The sequence below is a fragment of the Psammomys obesus genome, unplaced genomic scaffold (assembly GCF_907164565.1).
Source record: "Psammomys obesus unplaced genomic scaffold, mPsaObe1.curated_primary_1811, whole genome shotgun sequence".
In the NCBI taxonomy this organism is placed as follows: Eukaryota; Metazoa; Chordata; class Mammalia; order Rodentia; family Muridae; genus Psammomys; species Psammomys obesus.
In genome coordinates, this window is record NW_026592666.1 from 12,195,821 (window position 1) to 12,212,583 (window position 16,763).

General features: G+C 52.1%; 1 protein-coding gene and 1 long non-coding RNA gene across 4 annotated transcripts in view; one reads left to right on the forward strand and one right to left on the reverse strand.

Annotated features, from left to right (window-relative positions):
• Positions 1 to 16,763, reverse strand: part of Kcnj6 (potassium inwardly rectifying channel subfamily J member 6) — a 224,706-nt gene that overhangs the window by 76,945 nt on the left and 130,998 nt on the right. For all 3 annotated transcript variants that reach the window (XM_055614870.1, XM_055614869.1, XM_055614871.1), the window contains one exon: positions 4,999 to 5,919. In XM_055614870.1, coding sequence (XP_055470845.1) covers positions 4,999 to 5,919 — 921 coding nt within the window. The remainder of the gene's footprint in view (positions 1 to 4,998; positions 5,920 to 16,763) is intronic.
• On the forward strand, positions 3,053 to 13,886 carry LOC129682493 (uncharacterized). Its single transcript, XR_008720981.1, has 3 exons — positions 3,053 to 3,495; positions 5,980 to 6,907; positions 8,164 to 13,886. It is a non-coding gene; the product is annotated as an uncharacterized LOC129682493 (long non-coding RNA).

Genomic DNA, 16,763 nt, shown 5'->3' on the forward strand with positions numbered 1-16,763 from the left:
CTCACTCAACCAACCAGTCATCACTCACTCAACCAACCAGTCAACCAACCGAACAATCAAAACAGAATACATCCACTTTTGAAAAACAGAGAGATCTTATCTTCTGTAGAAAAGGACTAAGACATTTCTAGTTAAAACTGTGTGATGCTGGGGAATATTAGTAAGTAACAGCATAGACGGACAATTATCAGAACCAAATGGCAGGCTCCTAGGGGTTGATGATACGGTTTGGCTAATTTTTCTACCAGTGGTACAGTTTTCAGAATAAAAAGTGTAAATCCCAAACCCCAAAAGGCTTAATGGAGGTATGTGCCACCAAGGCACGCACTCAGGGTACTGGCTCCGGCTGCCTGTCATAGCTGCATAATCGCTGGGGGTAAATATGGAAGTTCAATCAGAAAGGCTGCAATGAGGCATGGCCCGGGGCCCAGCGCTGGGCGGCTGTCATCTAGCTGCGAGGCCCATTTGCCCTCTATAAATAACAGTCTGTACGAATGCTCTACTATTTTAACGCACATTTGCCACAGCTGCCGAGCGTTGTTTACGTAGCTGAGAAACCTTCTGTAAACATCACTACCTCAAAATTGCCTATGTGTCGGGGACATAAAGGCCCCTTCAAAAATATATTTGCAGATGACACACAGTCAGCTCTGGGGTGTCTGGGTGGCTGATGCCAGAATTTTCCAGGGTTTGATTTATGTTCAAAAATAGAATCACATGACTGGAAGGTTCTGGGGAGGTTGTGTCGATCACACTCCCGCTCCCTGGACTACAGGCAGGACTGGGACAAAACCGTCCTTGTGGAATGCGTGCCTGTCCTTTAGTGTCAGCTGGACCTTGGTGGATCCCTTCATGGCATTAAGGCTTGCTGCCTGCCTCCAAGGGGATTTTTCAGTCTCTCTCCCTCTTTCTCTTTTTCTTTCCCTCTCTCCCCATCCCCCTCTCTCTCCAGGTCCCCTGTATCCCACGCTGTCCTGGGATTCACTGTGTAGCTGAGAACAACCTTGGACTTCTGATCCTCTGCCTCCACTGCAGGAGTGCTGGGATTACAGGCATGCACTGCCTCACCCAGTTTTATGTGGAGCTAGGGTCCAGTCCAGGGTCTCTAGTGTGACAGGCAAGCAGGCCACAGTCCATGACCCTTGATTTCACCTTCTTCAGTGGAGTTGGCATTGGGACGGGGTTCCCGCTGCCAGTGTCCGCAGCGCTCTTGGCCTGGGCTGCCCACATGGCCCCTGCTGCCCGTCCAGCTGAGCTCCAGCAGACCCAGACCTTGGTGCTCGGGTCACTGCAAGATAGCTCAGGTGTCCAGAATACGCTGCAGTCAAGGTCACCGAGAGGCCGTGATGTGGGGAGGGAAAGGGCACGTGGATGGCCAGAGTGCAGAGAATTGGTGACTGTGGGGTGCTCTGCCACAAACAGCCCGTCTCTACCCCCCACATTCAGAATATTCTGGAAGAGGGAGTGCAAAGGTTGTAGGAGCCGGAGGTCAGGGAGGCGGACGCAACATTTCTGCACAGGGTGCTGCCTCCGAACTCACAGCGGCTGTGCTGTTTGCACAAAGGCCGCACACCATCAACTGGGCGGCTGTCTCCATGGGCGGGGGAGGGGCCCACCAGGCCCTTCTCCAGTGAAGGAGATGCTGGCAGTGGTGGCCGGGGAAGAGAGAGCCAGTGTTTTTCAGGCTGGGGGCTCGCCTCTGCTTCACCGCTTAGACCCAGCAGGTTATTGAAAAATGTGGGGAGGAAGTTGCGGCAGTAGGTGATGCTGGAGGGGGAGGGTAGGCACCGGTCACGGTGGAAGTCTGCTGTATATACACACATGACATGCCAAGGGAGAAAGAGAAGAAGGAAGGGCATGTGGAACCCTGATGGAGAGTGGTCTGCAAATACAGACACAGTAATCTCAACCCTGGACCCGGCTGGGCGCTGTCAGTGGGACAGGCTTTTGTAGCCTTTTCAAAATTCTTATTTTATTTTATGTGCATGGGCCTTTCCCTGCATGCATGTTCATGCAGAAGCTGCGTGCAGTGTACTCGGAGGCCAGAGAGGATGCCGGATCCCTGCAACTGGACCTGAGGCACCACATGGGTGCTGGGAATAGAACTTGGGTCCTCTGGAAGAATATCCAGTCCTTTTAACCTCCGAGTCATCTGTCTGGCCCAGCAGGGACAGTTTTGAGAGAAGTCTTGAGCTCCTGGGAAGCTGCTCTGGGCCAGCACCCTCCAGGCCTGCACCTCAGGGCATCATCGGATCCCTTCTCAATTCGTCTCCCCCAGTCTGCACATTTTTCTTTCTCTGTAGCCTTGAGGCATTGAAACTTTTTTCTCCTTATTTTTTTCCTTTCTTTAATTGCCTGTAAATCCCAATTGTAGTTTTCGTTTTCGAAGACCATGTCCCTGCTGAAGTTTCAGAAGCCAATTATGTGGGAGATACTGAGCTGTACGAAGCCCACGCAGAAAGGACCAAGATGTATCAGCTTGGCAACACCCCCAGAATGTTCTGGAACGCCTTTCCTCTTCTAACCGGAAATTATTATACACACACAAACACACATACATGTATATACGATCTATACACACACATGTACAAGTGTGCGTGTATACACATGTGTGTATTTGAGTATATTAAAAGCACATATTTGATCAGCACCGGCTGCCTTTTCTCGTGAGTGGCGGACAGTTTGATTCTTTTTGCTGGCAACTAGCCAGGTGCGGCTACGAACCCTCGGAAAGGCACGTGTGCTCCCAGGCGAACATCGCTGGGAGTTTCCATGAAGAGGATGCTTCTCACTTCCAATAGGCTTGTTCTGTGCGAGCTGTCATCAGAAAGACAAGATCTACCCTGGGGGCAGTGCAGAAGTGATTTTCTTGCTCAAATTCATTTATATTTTGAGGCTCTGGCTGGAGGGAGCACAGAGCTTGGCTGCTGCTGTTGGGGGGGGGTTGCCACTGGCAGCCAGAGCCTGGATTCTTGTGTGCAGAGGCCAGCACGGGGGCATTCACTACCCACCCAGGTCCTGTCGGTGGGAAGGGAGCACTGGATGGCCGGCACGGGCTGTGTCTCCACAGGCACCACGGGGACTGTGCTTGCTGGTCAGCCTGAGAGGGACAGAGGTCCCTGTCTCAAGGGTCCCTTTCTCATTTCTCTACTCACTGTCCTCAGTCTTTCCTCTTCTTCTTTTACTTCCTTCTCTTCTTCCTCACTCCTTTCCCTCCTTCCTCCTCCCTCCTCCTCTCCCCTCCCTTTTCCCATCTTTTTCCCCTTCTTTCTCTCCCTGTGTGTCTCTGTGTCTGTCTCTCTCCCCTTTCTTCTTCCTCTTTCCCCTCTGCTCCAGTTAATTATTACCTCAGGAGAACACAGAAATCTCAAGTCCAAAGTGCTGCTAGCCCCGCTACCATCTGCAGCACCTACTTAGAATTCCACAGCCCCCAGCCAAGGCTCCAGCTCCATACAGACTGAGGCCTCTCAGGAACCAAAGGCTTATGACTCAGAGGTAAGCAACAGTCTTCCTATCCCGGTGCGGGCTGCAGCTGCTCCCCCGAGAAAGACAGTTTCTCACTCCTCTTTGCACATCAAACTTACAGGCCTGGGCCTGGCTCCAGAGCAGGTGTGAGATAAACAGCTCTCAGATCCAGAGGGCATTGATTCCAGGGCTTGCCAAGGATACCCAGATCTTCAAACGCCCAAGTCCCTCTTACAAACCAGTTGTGTTTGCATAGACACACACTCATCCACATACTTTAGACCATCTTTAGAGTACTTGTAATACCTAATACAATGTTACATAAATATTTATACTACACTATGTAGGAAATAATGGCAGAAAACAGGAAAGTGTTCAGCACCAGATGCTGCTTGTTTTGTTTTACTTATTGAGACAGGGTTTCTCTCTGTGTAGCCCTGGCTGTCTTGAAACTCACTCTGTAGACCAGGCTGGCCTTGAACTCACAGAGATCCACCTGCCTCTGCCTCCCAAGTGCTTAGATTAAAGGCGTGTGCCACCACCGCCTGGCATTGAGACCAGACGTTTTTAAAAAACTGTGTTGGATCCATGCTTGGTGGAATCCTTGGATATGGGTCCTTAGATACAGAGGGCCAGGCGAATCTTCCTAGTCTTTAAAGTTCTGTTTGTTCTGCAGAAAGCAGACTTCTGGGCCCCAGAGAGTCACATTTTCAGTTTGCCAAACTTGAAAACCTTAGTGGACAAGTTGTCCCTTCGCCTTAAGAACTACTTGGTCGGAGTTGTGACTTTGTCTCCTGTTGGTGTAGGAGACAGGGGGATAGAAGCATGGGAGCAGGGACTTTCCTTTGGAAAAGGATATCAGGTTAATGAAGAATTAGGCCAACCCATACATTTTCTCATGACACAGACCAACCTGGCGCTTCAAAGCTAGAGGTCTCCAAACACAGGACAGGCTGTGGGTAAAAGGGACCAGACTGGGTAGCAACGACGCAGAGCTATGAAGAACTGCTGGAGCGGGGACTGGATTCACGCTGTTTCCAGGAGGTCTGTCTGCAGCTCTGTCACTGCCCACCATGGATGTGGGCAGAGTGCGCTTTGCTCTCAGAATGCGGAGCACATAGCACATATGAACTTTAGACGTGAGCAAAGATGTGTGAAAGCTGAGTTTCTCCAACTCTGAGTTTACAGCACTGGATGCCCTTGCAGAGGGCCCTGGTTCACTTTCCCAGCCTACATGGCCCCTCACAACTGTTTTGTGATTTCAGGTCTAGGGCATTTGGTGCCCTCTTCTGGCCTCTATCAGCACCAGGCACGCAGGAGGTGCACATACAAAAACACAGGCAAAATACTCACACAGATAAAAACAACAACCATCACCACCAAATCTTAAAATTCAGAAAGTTGAAAGGCAACATGGCTAGACAACTCAGAGCATGTACTTAAGGGTACAGGACTCATTGGCTCAGAGTTTCACACCAGAGAGTTTCAACTGGCCACCTTTCCCGTGGAGGACCCAGGACAGAAGCGTCTTACCTGTGGCCTCTACCATTCCCTCCAGGATGACCACGATCTCCAGTTCCTCCTTAGGCAGCTGGGCTTTGGAGATCTCCCAGAAGGGACTCTGTTGGTTGATTTCATGGCTAATAATCAAGGGCGACACCAGGAAGAGGCGGTCATCCCCGGTGTAGTAGCCCACGTTGATATCAGTCTGGTTGAGGGGGATGAACTCCCCCTCTGAAGTCTGTTTGGACTTGATCAGCTTGGCTCTGATGGAGGCCTCCACGATGTGGGAGTTCCTCAGGTCCCCCACCCGGAACATCAGGCACAGTTTCCCATCCCGCATGGAGATCACCGCGTGGGTGGAGAAGACCAGTGTCTCCGCCCTCTTCTTGGGCTGGGATATTTTCACAAACATACATCCCACCATGAACGCGTTGACAATGGACCCCAACACAGACTGGATTAAGAGCAGCACGATGCCCTCAGGGCACTTGTCCGTGATGACCCTGTAGCCGTAGCCGATGGTGGTTTCCGTCTCTATTGAGAATAAAAAAGCAGAGACGAACCCGTTGAGGTTGGTGACACAGGGAGTCCACGAAGGGTCCTCTATGTGGTCCATGTCTCCCCGGATGTACGCGATTAGCCACCAGATCATCCCAAAGAAGAGCCACGTCACTGTGTAAACCATGACAAAGATAAGCAGGTTGAATCTCCACTTTAGGTCCACCAGGGTGGTGAAGATGTCCGTCAGGTACCGGTACGTCTCCCGCACGTTGCCGTGGTGGACATTACACTTCCCGTCTTTCCTCACGTACCTCTGGATTTTCCTCTTGGTCCTGTCTCGGCTGATGTGTCTTGGAAGGTCATCCCTGGCCTGCTTAGGCAACTTTGGTTGGTGAATGGCCACTGGGCTTTCCACGTCCTGGTCCATGGAGTCGCCCTCCAGGACATTAGCTGCAAGTTTGAAGAGAAGAAGAGAGTGCAAATGAGATGATTTTGTTTTTGTTTCTGCAGGTAACAGAACCACATATTTAGTGCACGGCAGGCTAACACGCCATGCTCACTCTTGGAACTCAAACAGGCCTGGCTCTATCACTCACCAGTATGAATGTCCACCTGCTGATACAACTGAGGGGTGGTGCCCCCAGACACGTGGGTGGAGCCTGAAGTCCAGTGTGACTGTCTGTCAGGACTGAACCCTCGTAGCTAAGCTTGCCAACTTCATTGGATTCAGAACTACCATGAAAACACATCTCTTGGTACGTCTATGAGGGATGCTTCCAGAAAGAGTCAACTGAAGAGCAGAGGTCTGCTCTGCATGTGGGCGCTCATCTCATGGGCTGGGACCCACATGGAATAAAAACATCAGCAGTCACCTCCCTCTGCTCTCCGAGTGGGACACTTGCCAAGCGCCTCACGCTCCTGTCGCTGTGCCTGAAAGCTCTGAGCCCAAAGAAACTCCATCCTTTAAGTTGCTTTCCTCAGCTGTTCTGTCACAGCGATGAGAGCAGCCACCAATACAAGCCTTCAAGGAGACAGTTACAGGTTGAGCAGGGCCTAATCTAATATAACCATGTCTACCCCTAGAAGAAGAGAGATGCAGGGTATGTGGTCAAGTGGAAGGCCACACAGAGTGAAAGACGCCATCTCTAAGACAGACAGACACACACACACACACACACACACACACACACACACACACACAGATACAGAGAGAGAGAGAGAGGCTGTGGGCTTCCAGTCTCTAAAACAGAACAGTAAGACAATGACTCTCTTGTCTGTTAAAGCAGCTCTGGCCAGCAAATACACTCTCCAAATCAACAGCCTCTATTTCTCCATTGTGAAATGCCCACTGGACCAACTCATGGGGTCCTGACAAAGAAAAGTGAAACCTCACAGGTGACACGGGCCTGCCTGGCACGTCCTGAAACATCGTCTGGTAGTAAGTTGCTCTTTATTACTCTTTATTCAGGGCAAGACTTTTGAGCAAGTTCTCTAAGTGCTGCTCAGACTCCAGGGCTTAACCACTTTCTGGGTTTTGTGGGGAAGGATGCATGCCTCATATTTTAATGGTTGGTTCAATGCCAAGGTTAAAAAGAAGCATGGAGAAATGTTCTCTCTCTGTGTAGTCACACATTTGGTTCGCTTTCTGCCTCAGCTTTGAGCATCTGTACTTTGGCTGCGGAGTTACTTCTTTCTGATAGCCTTCTTGAAGACTGTACCAGTTAGCAATGCATTAGGAGTGCTCTCTCGGTTGCAGAGGGAATTTTAGACCGGCCTCTGCTATTAAATGCATAGAAACTGCTGTCTGGAATGACTTGTTTAGCTGGTAATTTCAGAGTTGCTGAAAGTTTTATGAGCATTTTCTTCCCCCAGGCTTTCACTTGCGTCCTTTAGTTAAGCTAGGCATTTGCCAGCGGTGCCTGAGTTTTCCTTTTGGTTCAAGGAGAAGACACTGCTGCTCACCTGAGTAAGCAAACAGCCAGGGCTGGGCCTGCATGGCTCCCACTTTCTTCATGGATCAACCTTATAGCTGATTAGCGTATGGCGGGTTAGTTCCCTTTAAAATCAATTGCATGGCTCTGTTTTTCAGTTTCTCCCCAAGGAAGGACCCGATCTACGGAGCCTATTGTGTGATTTGATAGCTTTGTTCTTCAGATCTTTGACCTCAGTGGCCCTTCAATTTGTAAACAAGAAAATTTTCTCCTCCCCATCGCCCCCTCATATGCAAGGCCTGGATTGGAGAAGTAGGGAGGGGCCTCAGGTGGGCAAGGTATGTGGGTGGAGCGTTCCATCCAAGGGCCTTCCATCCTGCCAAGGCCCTTATCCCGGGGGATGCTTTTGGTCCCCACTCTTCCTGAGCCCTTATTGCTCATCCTTCCTCAGTGGCCTCCACCTAGGATTGCATCTGGATGACTACTGAGATCAAGCCAAGGCAGTCTGGGCAGGCTTTGCTGCAGGCTCGCAGAGACCACAGTGGGCCTGAAGCACCCTGAGCCTGGACCACCGGCAGGCATTTGACGCATGGCTACCCTGAACCTTTTTGTCTCTCTGAGTCCCGAGGTGGAAGGAGAGGGCTTGAATACTAGCCGCCTGCCCACAGCCTTCGGAGCGTTTTACACTCTGCTACACTGTGAGGGAGTCGGTCCCCAACTAGAAGCTACTCTCCGGGGTTTTGACTCAGTGGCTTTGTTCCAGCTCCAGGTGTCCACCGAGAACCGAGGAACCTCTCTGGAAGGCCAAGGAGCTGGTGGTGCTTTGGGCAGCCTGGAGAGAGCGTCTGCTGACTCTTCGGGGTGAGGACCACATTCCCGTCCTCTTTGTATTCAGGACTCAGAAAGGGAGAGATCACGGCCAGGAAACCAAAGATGGACAGATTCTGGCCCTTAATTGTTACCTTCTCTTTTAGTTACTTTTCTCACCACCATGACAAAACACCTGTCTAAAGAAGCTAGCTCAAGGGAAGAAGGGCTTATTTTGGCTCACAGTTCGAGTGTGCAGTCCGTCACACTGGAGGAGGGCACGGTGGCAGGAGCTCTTGGCTGCTGGTTACACGCCAGGAAGCAGAGCTGTGTGCTCATGTTAGCTGCTTGCTCCCTTTTATGGAGTCTCATGGTGCTGCTGCCTTGCTTTTATGTCATTCTGTGAGATGGTATCGCCCAGATTTAGGTGGGCACATGTCCCAACTAACCAAGTCTAGAAGTTCCAGATGCTTGTCTCCTGGGCAATTCTCTGTCAGGTCGGTGGTGTTAACCATCACCCTATGGGAAGGTCAGGGAGCATCCCCTGCCCCGCCCCGATCTGTCCCTGTGCTCTCTGCACCACTGTCACAAGCATCAGGCCACAGACCAGAGCGTTTACTGCGTGGGAAGCCCATATGATTAGGCCAAGCCCAAACACCCAGAGAGCTAAAACCAACAAAGGCAAGGAGCAAGGGCCCCTGAGTGAAGACCCCATCCATGCAGTAGATTCGCCTGCTCACAGTGCTCAGAAAACTCACCAACTTTGGAGGCACACTTAGCCCCACTCATTTTGGTAACAGCCTGTTGCACGGATCATGGTAAGAGCTGTCTGGGTGTCTTCTCAGGAACTTTCAAAGCCCCGTTAGACACTGAAGAGACTGGAGGGATAAATAACTGAAGACTGACTAGTCTGTCTTTATATCACTCTGTGCCCTTTGGTGTCTCAGCCTCCATCAGGTTCCACTCTGTCCCGTGCACAGATCTACCCAACTTTTGAGAAACATTTTGACTGAGGCTATAACTTAGGGCTCGCCAAACTCAAGACGTTTGTGCATCCGAGGGGAAGACTGCTTAAAATCACGTGCATCGATTAAGCATTGTTCATTGATGAGGAAATGGCAGGCGCCTCCTCCTCCCCCGAGCGGATGAAGGCTTGCCGTGTCCTGCGTTGGCAGTCTGGTTACCTCTGCTCAGCGCTGAGGTCCCAAGGAAGATGCTTTGCCTTTGCTGATCATGTGTGTGACTTGGCTTTATTCCCATTGTTCCTGTGTCACAGTCCTGCCGCCTGCTGTCTGGGTGGCCTCGGTGTCAGGCTCCATCCTGAGTGGGGCATGACTTTTAGGACCAGGGTTTTAAGCAGTGGGCATGCTCGCTCTTGCAGCTTTTCCTTTGTTATGGTATGGTGTATGTGTTTGTGGGGGTTCGGTGAAGAGGGGAAGGAAGCTGTGTCCTGGACAGTGTGGGGCCTGCGTTCTGTCTAGGAGTAAGAAAGAGCAGGGCTGTGATTGGCCATTACACTTTTTGCCTCTGCTATCGAGTCTACCTCTAATTTTACAGCCAGGAATATACACTGCCTCTAAGAAGACAGAAGCGATGTCATTCAGGGGAGCAGCTAAGAGAAAGGCTGAAGGGAGGTAGGAAGGCCAAGACAGAACGCACGCGTTTGTGTGTGCAAGAGTTAGCGTGGGTTAACTGAACTCACTAACTGGTTAGTGGTGGCGAAAGTGCAGATGCAAGCGACATTCTAGTGACTTGAGAAGAACGTGGGAGAGCCCGGCCTCTCTAGGAGCGGGAGAAGGTGGTCCTGGTGCTCCTTTCCCCGAGGCCACAGGCCCCGGTCGCCGTGTGCACCATCACGGGGTAAAGGGCGGAAACAGTGCGGAGGTGAAAGAAACGCCCGAGAGGGCAACCCTGGGAGCATGAAGAGGCTGACGCGGAGCCCGGTGCCCGGAGGAAGGACAACACCAGCCAGGAGAGGACAGCGGGGGTGGCTAGGCGAAGGCGCCAGGGACGGCTCCTTACTGTGCCGGTGACCTCGCCGGAGCCATGTCCGGGGAGAAGGGGCTATTCTGGCTGTGAGGTGTGAGCAGGGCCGACATGTAGGTGTGTTCAGAGGAACTGCAGAAGGAAATGCCATCGGTGGCATTTGACAGTACTCCCACAGTGTGGCGTTGAGGGGCGATTTGAATGAGGTTCTGGACCACTCCAGGCCGCGTGGTAGTGCGCGCTGCAGCTGCACCGGGAACGTTGCTCCTACGTCGTCACAGCCCATGCACAGACAGTGTCTTTTGGGCTGTGGTCTGCAGGAGGACAGCCCCCAGGCTCGTGTGTTTGAACACTCAGTGCCCAGGGTGATGAGGCCCTCGCCGCCTTGCTTCGGGAAGCACAGAACGCGGCACGGGCTGAGTTTGAGGCTGCGTGGTCTGCCCTACCCCTGGCTGAAGCGTGATCTCTCTGCTTCTTGACTGCCTGCCTCCAGCTCCCGCTGCTGAGGAGCAGGTCCTGTAGGAACGTGCTTCGTCTGTGATTGACTGACTGGGCTTGAAGGAGGAGGACACGTGGGCCCGTTAGTCTGGAGGGGCTCTCACAGTGAGTGTCGGGTAGACAACAGGGGCGCTGTCCCCACCCGGTTGGCCCAGTTTCAGCAGCTCAGTGTCCTCTGTGCACGAACACGTGGCCCGTGTTGAGCACGGCTCGCCAGATAAGAAGACAGATGTAACCCACAGAGTGAGCTCCAACCAGCGCTCTGCAGGCCGTTAGTAGCTGGGAGGTGTGAGGGGCGCCTTCAGCTGAAAACCAAGAACCAGCCCACATGGAAATGGGCCCGAGAAGCCGCACAACCGGCCAGTAAGCCCGGACTGCATTCAGCAGAGCTGGACATTAGAAAAATGCCAATCGAAACCACAATCATACACACTGCAAAGGCTGTTATGAAAAGGAGGACAGAGGAAGATTACAGGTATTGGTGAGAAGTGGAGAGACAGGAGCCTGGATTCATTGCTGATAGGGGTGGAAGTCCCCACAGCTGCCATAGGACACAGCAGTCAGTTGCTCAAAAGTTAAATATCACGCAGTTGGAGAGATCACTTCACAGAGGACCTGGGTTCAATTCCTAGTACCTCCATAGCAGCTCACAACCATCAGTGACTCCAGTCCTAGGGAACCCTGATGCTTTCTTCTGGCCTTCTCAAGGGCCAGACATATATATAGCCCACACACAGACATATAGGCAACCCCTTAAAAGTTAAATAAAAAAGCGCCAGGCAGAGCCCCTGGTCCAGCAACCATGCTTTGGGATCGAAACTCAACAGAATGGGAAGCAAGGGCTCAGATGGCTATTGTGTGAGCCTTCCCAGCAGCCGTCTTCACAGAGACTAAGGCGGAAATAACCGTCTCCTGTCAGTTCTGGAATGGATGAGCAGAAAGAGAAAGAGGGAATTCACTCTCAGAAGAAGGCAATTCTTCCATAGCTACACTGTGAATGACCTTGACGACACCATTCTGAGTGACAGAAGACAGCTGCCAAATCATAATAATGTGACCGCATGTCTGTGAGGAAATATGGAGAGACAGAGGGTAGGAAAGTACATAGCAGGGACTGGAATTGTTTGTTTGGGATGATAAGAAGCTTCAGGAAAGGCCAGCAAGGGTGATTCCAGAATGTGACACTTCACTCAGTGCCCCAGAAGTGTGTTTACGATGGCTAAAGTGTTAAATTTGACAGTGAGTATTTTTATCACAATATGACTCTGTAAATGGTCCCTGTGCTATGGAGAGCCCCTGGAGCGCCCAAAGATACAGCTCCCCTCAGCTGTTTTGCTGCAGCCCTTTACCCCCAAATAAAACAGTAAATGTCAGAAACCGCAGAAGACCGTAGTTAGACGGAAAGAGGTCAAAGTGCAGTGTTTGCCCTTCCTCTTCCCTTCTTCCCCCTCCTTTCCTTTGCTTCTTCCTTTCTTCCCTCTTTACTTCCTCCTACCCTCTTTCCTTTTTTCCCTCCCTCTTTTCCTGTTCCTTCTTCCTCTATTTTCTATAAACCTTGCAAAATGTAAAACCATAGGAACTGTCAAGCCCTGGATTACAGATGCTGGAAGACATGAAGGAAGGAAGAAGCTGCCAGTGAGAAGAGGTGGCCGTGATCTGGGGCTGAAGAAAAGGTATAAGCAGCAGAACTTGGGGACCACTGAGTGTGTGTTGAGGGGGGTCATTACAGACATGGGAGAGGTGGGGCTGGTTCAGTTTGGCACATCTGAAGACATCCTGGTGCCCTGTCTGGAGAGGACACAGGGTGAAGGCAGGCCCTAGATCCAGGAGTTATCCCCTAGTGTGAGTAGAGAGCTGTGATTACTGGTGTGGATGCTTCGCTGTGGGGAAGGGTCTGCCCAAGTGAGCAGAGGATGAATTAGAGATCGGAGAGTGAGAAGAACAGCAAGACACAGAACCTGGAAAACAACACTAAGACGCCAGAGGCCAGGGAGAAGCCAGAGAGAGGGCCGAGCAGCGGCCGGGGCATGCTAGAGGTGGAAGGGCCATGCAGGAAGCCGGATGGGTAAAAAGGCCAGGACCATCTTCAGGGCTTTCATCCGCACATGCCGGGGACAGTGGTGGCCCACTTGGACTGAGCAGAGACTCTCCCTTCTTTAAATGTCACAGAAAATTCTAGACAGATCAAGGATTTGAATGCAAAATATAAAACTACAGCAGTAAGTGAGGAAGATGCTATTTTTAAAAGTAGCACTAAGAGTTGAGAAGGCCCCTTTTAAATCCACATTAGGAATCTAGGAGATACACTAAAAGACCGATATTTTTGACAACATAAAAATTTAAATGTCTATTAAAAAATATAAGAGGGCAAATCAGAAAAAAATATCCTCAAAACACAGCCTGCATGCCCCCACTTTCGAGAGCACAGACAATTGGCTATAACAGTGGCAACAGAGAGCCGGTACTGTGTTTCTCAGAGAAGAAAATACTGAGCCAGAAAGCTCAGGCATCCTGGTCAACGACAGCGAAGCAAAAGCAATGCAAATAAAACTACTTAAAAACCCTGAGGAAGCCAAGATTAACAATAGAGACATGCTAACCCACTTGTCCTTCAATAGCCCTTACCAAACACCGTCGCAGATGACATCCACGGACTAGTATGTGGTTGTAACTCAAGGCGATGCCAATGATCATCTTTCCAAGGTGGCTGGCTTTGGGGTCATGACCTCTGCCTCCCAGAACTCTGTCACCACTCCTTCATCTTGCTTTTCCATGGTTCTCATCCCGCATGGGACACATGACCCTCTGGCCCTGGCAAGAGGACCTCGTCCACACAGCAGGCCCTAGTCCGATGCCTGAACAAGGAGGCGTGTGGCCAACGGTCCACACCACAGTGATGAGGGAAGGCAAACTCAGAAGCATGCGCCCCCTGCACATGTTGCCTTCTTACGATAGCATGTGCGTGTCTGTGGATGTGTGTTGTATGCACATAGAAAACGTTCTCCAGACTATGAACTTTGATCCATTTCTGAGCTGCAAGTTTGTGTGGGTGTTGTTACTTTTCTTTCAATTTTTCTATATTTAAATCTTCCCCTTAATATGTTTCTTTCACTTAAAAATATCAGTGGGAAGCATCATGTTTTTTCTTTCTTTCTGATTTTACCATCCCAAATACGTGTGTATAAGACATCAAGACAGACCATAGGCCTTAGTGATTGGGGTTCATTGCTGTGGCTGAAGGGTGTCCTCCCCAAATTCACACCCACCCCAAGCCTGGAAATGTGACCTTGCTCAGGAAAGGGTCTTTGGGAATTAAGTAGTTTAAGGGACAAGGTGAAGCTGTGCCAGGTTAGGTCAGAGCCTACACCCAATTAGACATCTCATAAGGAGCAGGTACAGCAGAGTTACAGCGCGGGGGCCCTTGGTGGCGGCCCTAGAGAGCAAGCAGAGAGCTGTGGCCATAGCCACGTGAGCGTGAGCCTCTCCTTCCATCGGGCAGAGGGAGTCGGGTTCTGCTTATGCCTTGACCTTGAACTCTGTCACCCAGGACTCAGAGAAAACAGGTTTCTGTGACTTTAGACCCTCAGTTCATGATACAGTGTTGTGGTTTTCACAGGAAGCCAACACAAGGGAGGCGTCTACGGAGCAGCAGGTCTGACCCGGGTGTGACAATAGAGGAGGCTGGAGGGGAGCTGGCCAGAGCAGGGTCCTGTGTGTCCTGTGTGTGAGCATGAACTTGTGCCATGAGTGTCTGTGGATGGGAAAGGCCTACCTCATGGGACATGGGGACATTTCTCTCAGGCTTTGCACCCTCATGCTGGCTGTTTTGAGAGGGCGGCTCATGGCCTGCCTAGCCGCACACTGGGTCCAGGGGCACTGGGATCAGAGCACCCAGGTGGAGTTTATGTTCAGTGAGGGGAGCAAGTGCATGTGGCTTGGCCTGCAGTCGTAAGGACATTCTACTTTGGAAACCGTGCAAACTGAAGGGAGTTAGTCACAACGGACCAGACACTGGAGTCTGTCACACCAGACGCAGTCCCTTCAGCAGTCCCTTCAGAGGCAGAGAGCAACATGGTGGGTGCTGGGCTCGGGCTGGGCTGCTGCCTCAGTGGGTACAGAGGTTCCACTTGGGAAAACGGAAACGCTCTAGAGAAGGATGGTGGTGGTGGCCGCATGGAGCGTGAGTGGCTTAGAAGTGTGAAGAGTGGGGCTGGAGAGATGGCTCGTCCAGTGAGCAGCTTGCCCTGGAAGTTCAAGGACCCAAGGTCAGATCCCCAGCACTCCGTGTGAAAACAAAACGGGGTGGTGGCTGCCTGCACGCCCAGCTCCCAGCCCTGGCTGCCGAGACAGGACACCCCTTGGCCAGGCAGCCTAGTGAGTCGGAGACCTCCAGCTCCACCGAGTCTTGGGCTGTAAGGTGACGCCTGGCAGTGCCCTTCACTTTTCGTGTGACGGCGGACACATCGCATGCACACCTGCCCATGTGAGTACACACAGGGATGTGCTCACGCACAAAATGGTTACAACAGCTAAGTTTTGCACTATAACATCGGAGCAGCAGAGAAAGCCAGCACGCTGACGGCTGGGTCCCTGCCTCACTGCGGCAGACGGAGGCAGAGGGTGGCTTCTTCCCTCTGTGCACTCTCCTAGTTCTACCCTGGTCCTAGTGCCCTGAGGCATGCAGGAAATGACTGTAGTGTAATAGAGACGCACAGAGGGCCTGTGCCGAGCTCCTCCTTGTCCCTGACACCCCGGAGAAGCAGCCACTCCGAGCTGTGTTTGCCTGAGCTCAGCTCCAGCTCCTTCCCTGAGGCTGCCCTCCAGCTCGAGTCCTTATCTGGGACCTCAGCCTGCAGGGTCTGGTGATAACACATGCTGCTTGCTCGTCCTTCCTGTCTGATGTCGCTGTGAAGGTGGCGATGTCCCGTGAAGGTGAAGCGGCTTGTGAGAGCATTCTGCACCTCCAGCGTGGCTGACCTCTGCAGCTGATCATAATCAGGAGTCTAGACAGGTTCGCTGGTTTAGCGTCACAGGTGTGTGATGAACAGAGTCCTGTCCACAGTGGGGACCCGTGACAACCGCTGAAGTTCGAGGGTGCCTGTTAAAAGCTTAGCTCGGGGTCCCGGGACATGAAGGTGAACTCAGGACGAGTGGGGACCTGTCATGAGGTTAGAACGCCAATGTTGGCTTTGTGAAATGTGTGGTTATTGCCTGAAGGGGATCCATGACAGCTCCCCTGGGCTGGGCAGAGGAGACAGTCAGCTCAGTTATCAGGCTGCCGATATTCCTGGGGGCCTCTCGGGGTCACGGCAGTCAGCTGCGTGAGTCCGTCATCACCTGGCTGAGAAGCCAGAGACGCCAAACTCTGTGTTTGTCAGCCCTCTCTGTCACTGCCCCCTCTGTCTGTCCTTGTTAGGCAGCACAGAGAAGGCAACCAGGAGCCGGGCTTCCCAGGTTCCTGTCTGTCATCACCACCTTCCTGTGTTTCTAGACACGCTGGCCGCTGCAGGCTTGTTTTCTCCCTGGGGACCCTGGGGTTGTTGGCTTCCTTCCTAAAGCAAGAAGGCCAGCTTAGTGAAACCAGTGTGTGTGTGTGTGTGTGTGTGTGTGTGTGTGTGTGTGTGTGTGTGCTTGCTCACTCACATCTGTGCGGGAGCCCGCCCACATGAGTACCTGTGAGTGAGCACGTGAGTGTGAGCGTGTGGGTATGTGGGTGTATAAATGGACCTGAGGAATCTCAGTTGCTCCCTGTCACCGGGACCCACAGCCTTCAAGAAGTGGGGTGCCCAGGATTAAAGGGCACAGCACATGTGGGAGGCACCGGCTAGTGTGCCAGGCTGGCCCGATGGGAATCCTGCTCTGCCAGCTGTGTGGCCCTGCTCAGGCCACTTCTGCCTCAGCGTCTCCGAGGCAGGGCCATCGAGACTGTCCAGCTCACGCCCGCAGTGTCCGTGCTTGGGAGGCTGAGGCCGATTAGACACTGCGGGTGTGTGGGTGTGCAGTAAGTTCCAGGCCAGCCAGGGCCGTGTGAGGGGACCCTGTCTCGGCCAGCCAGGGCCGTGTGAGGGGACC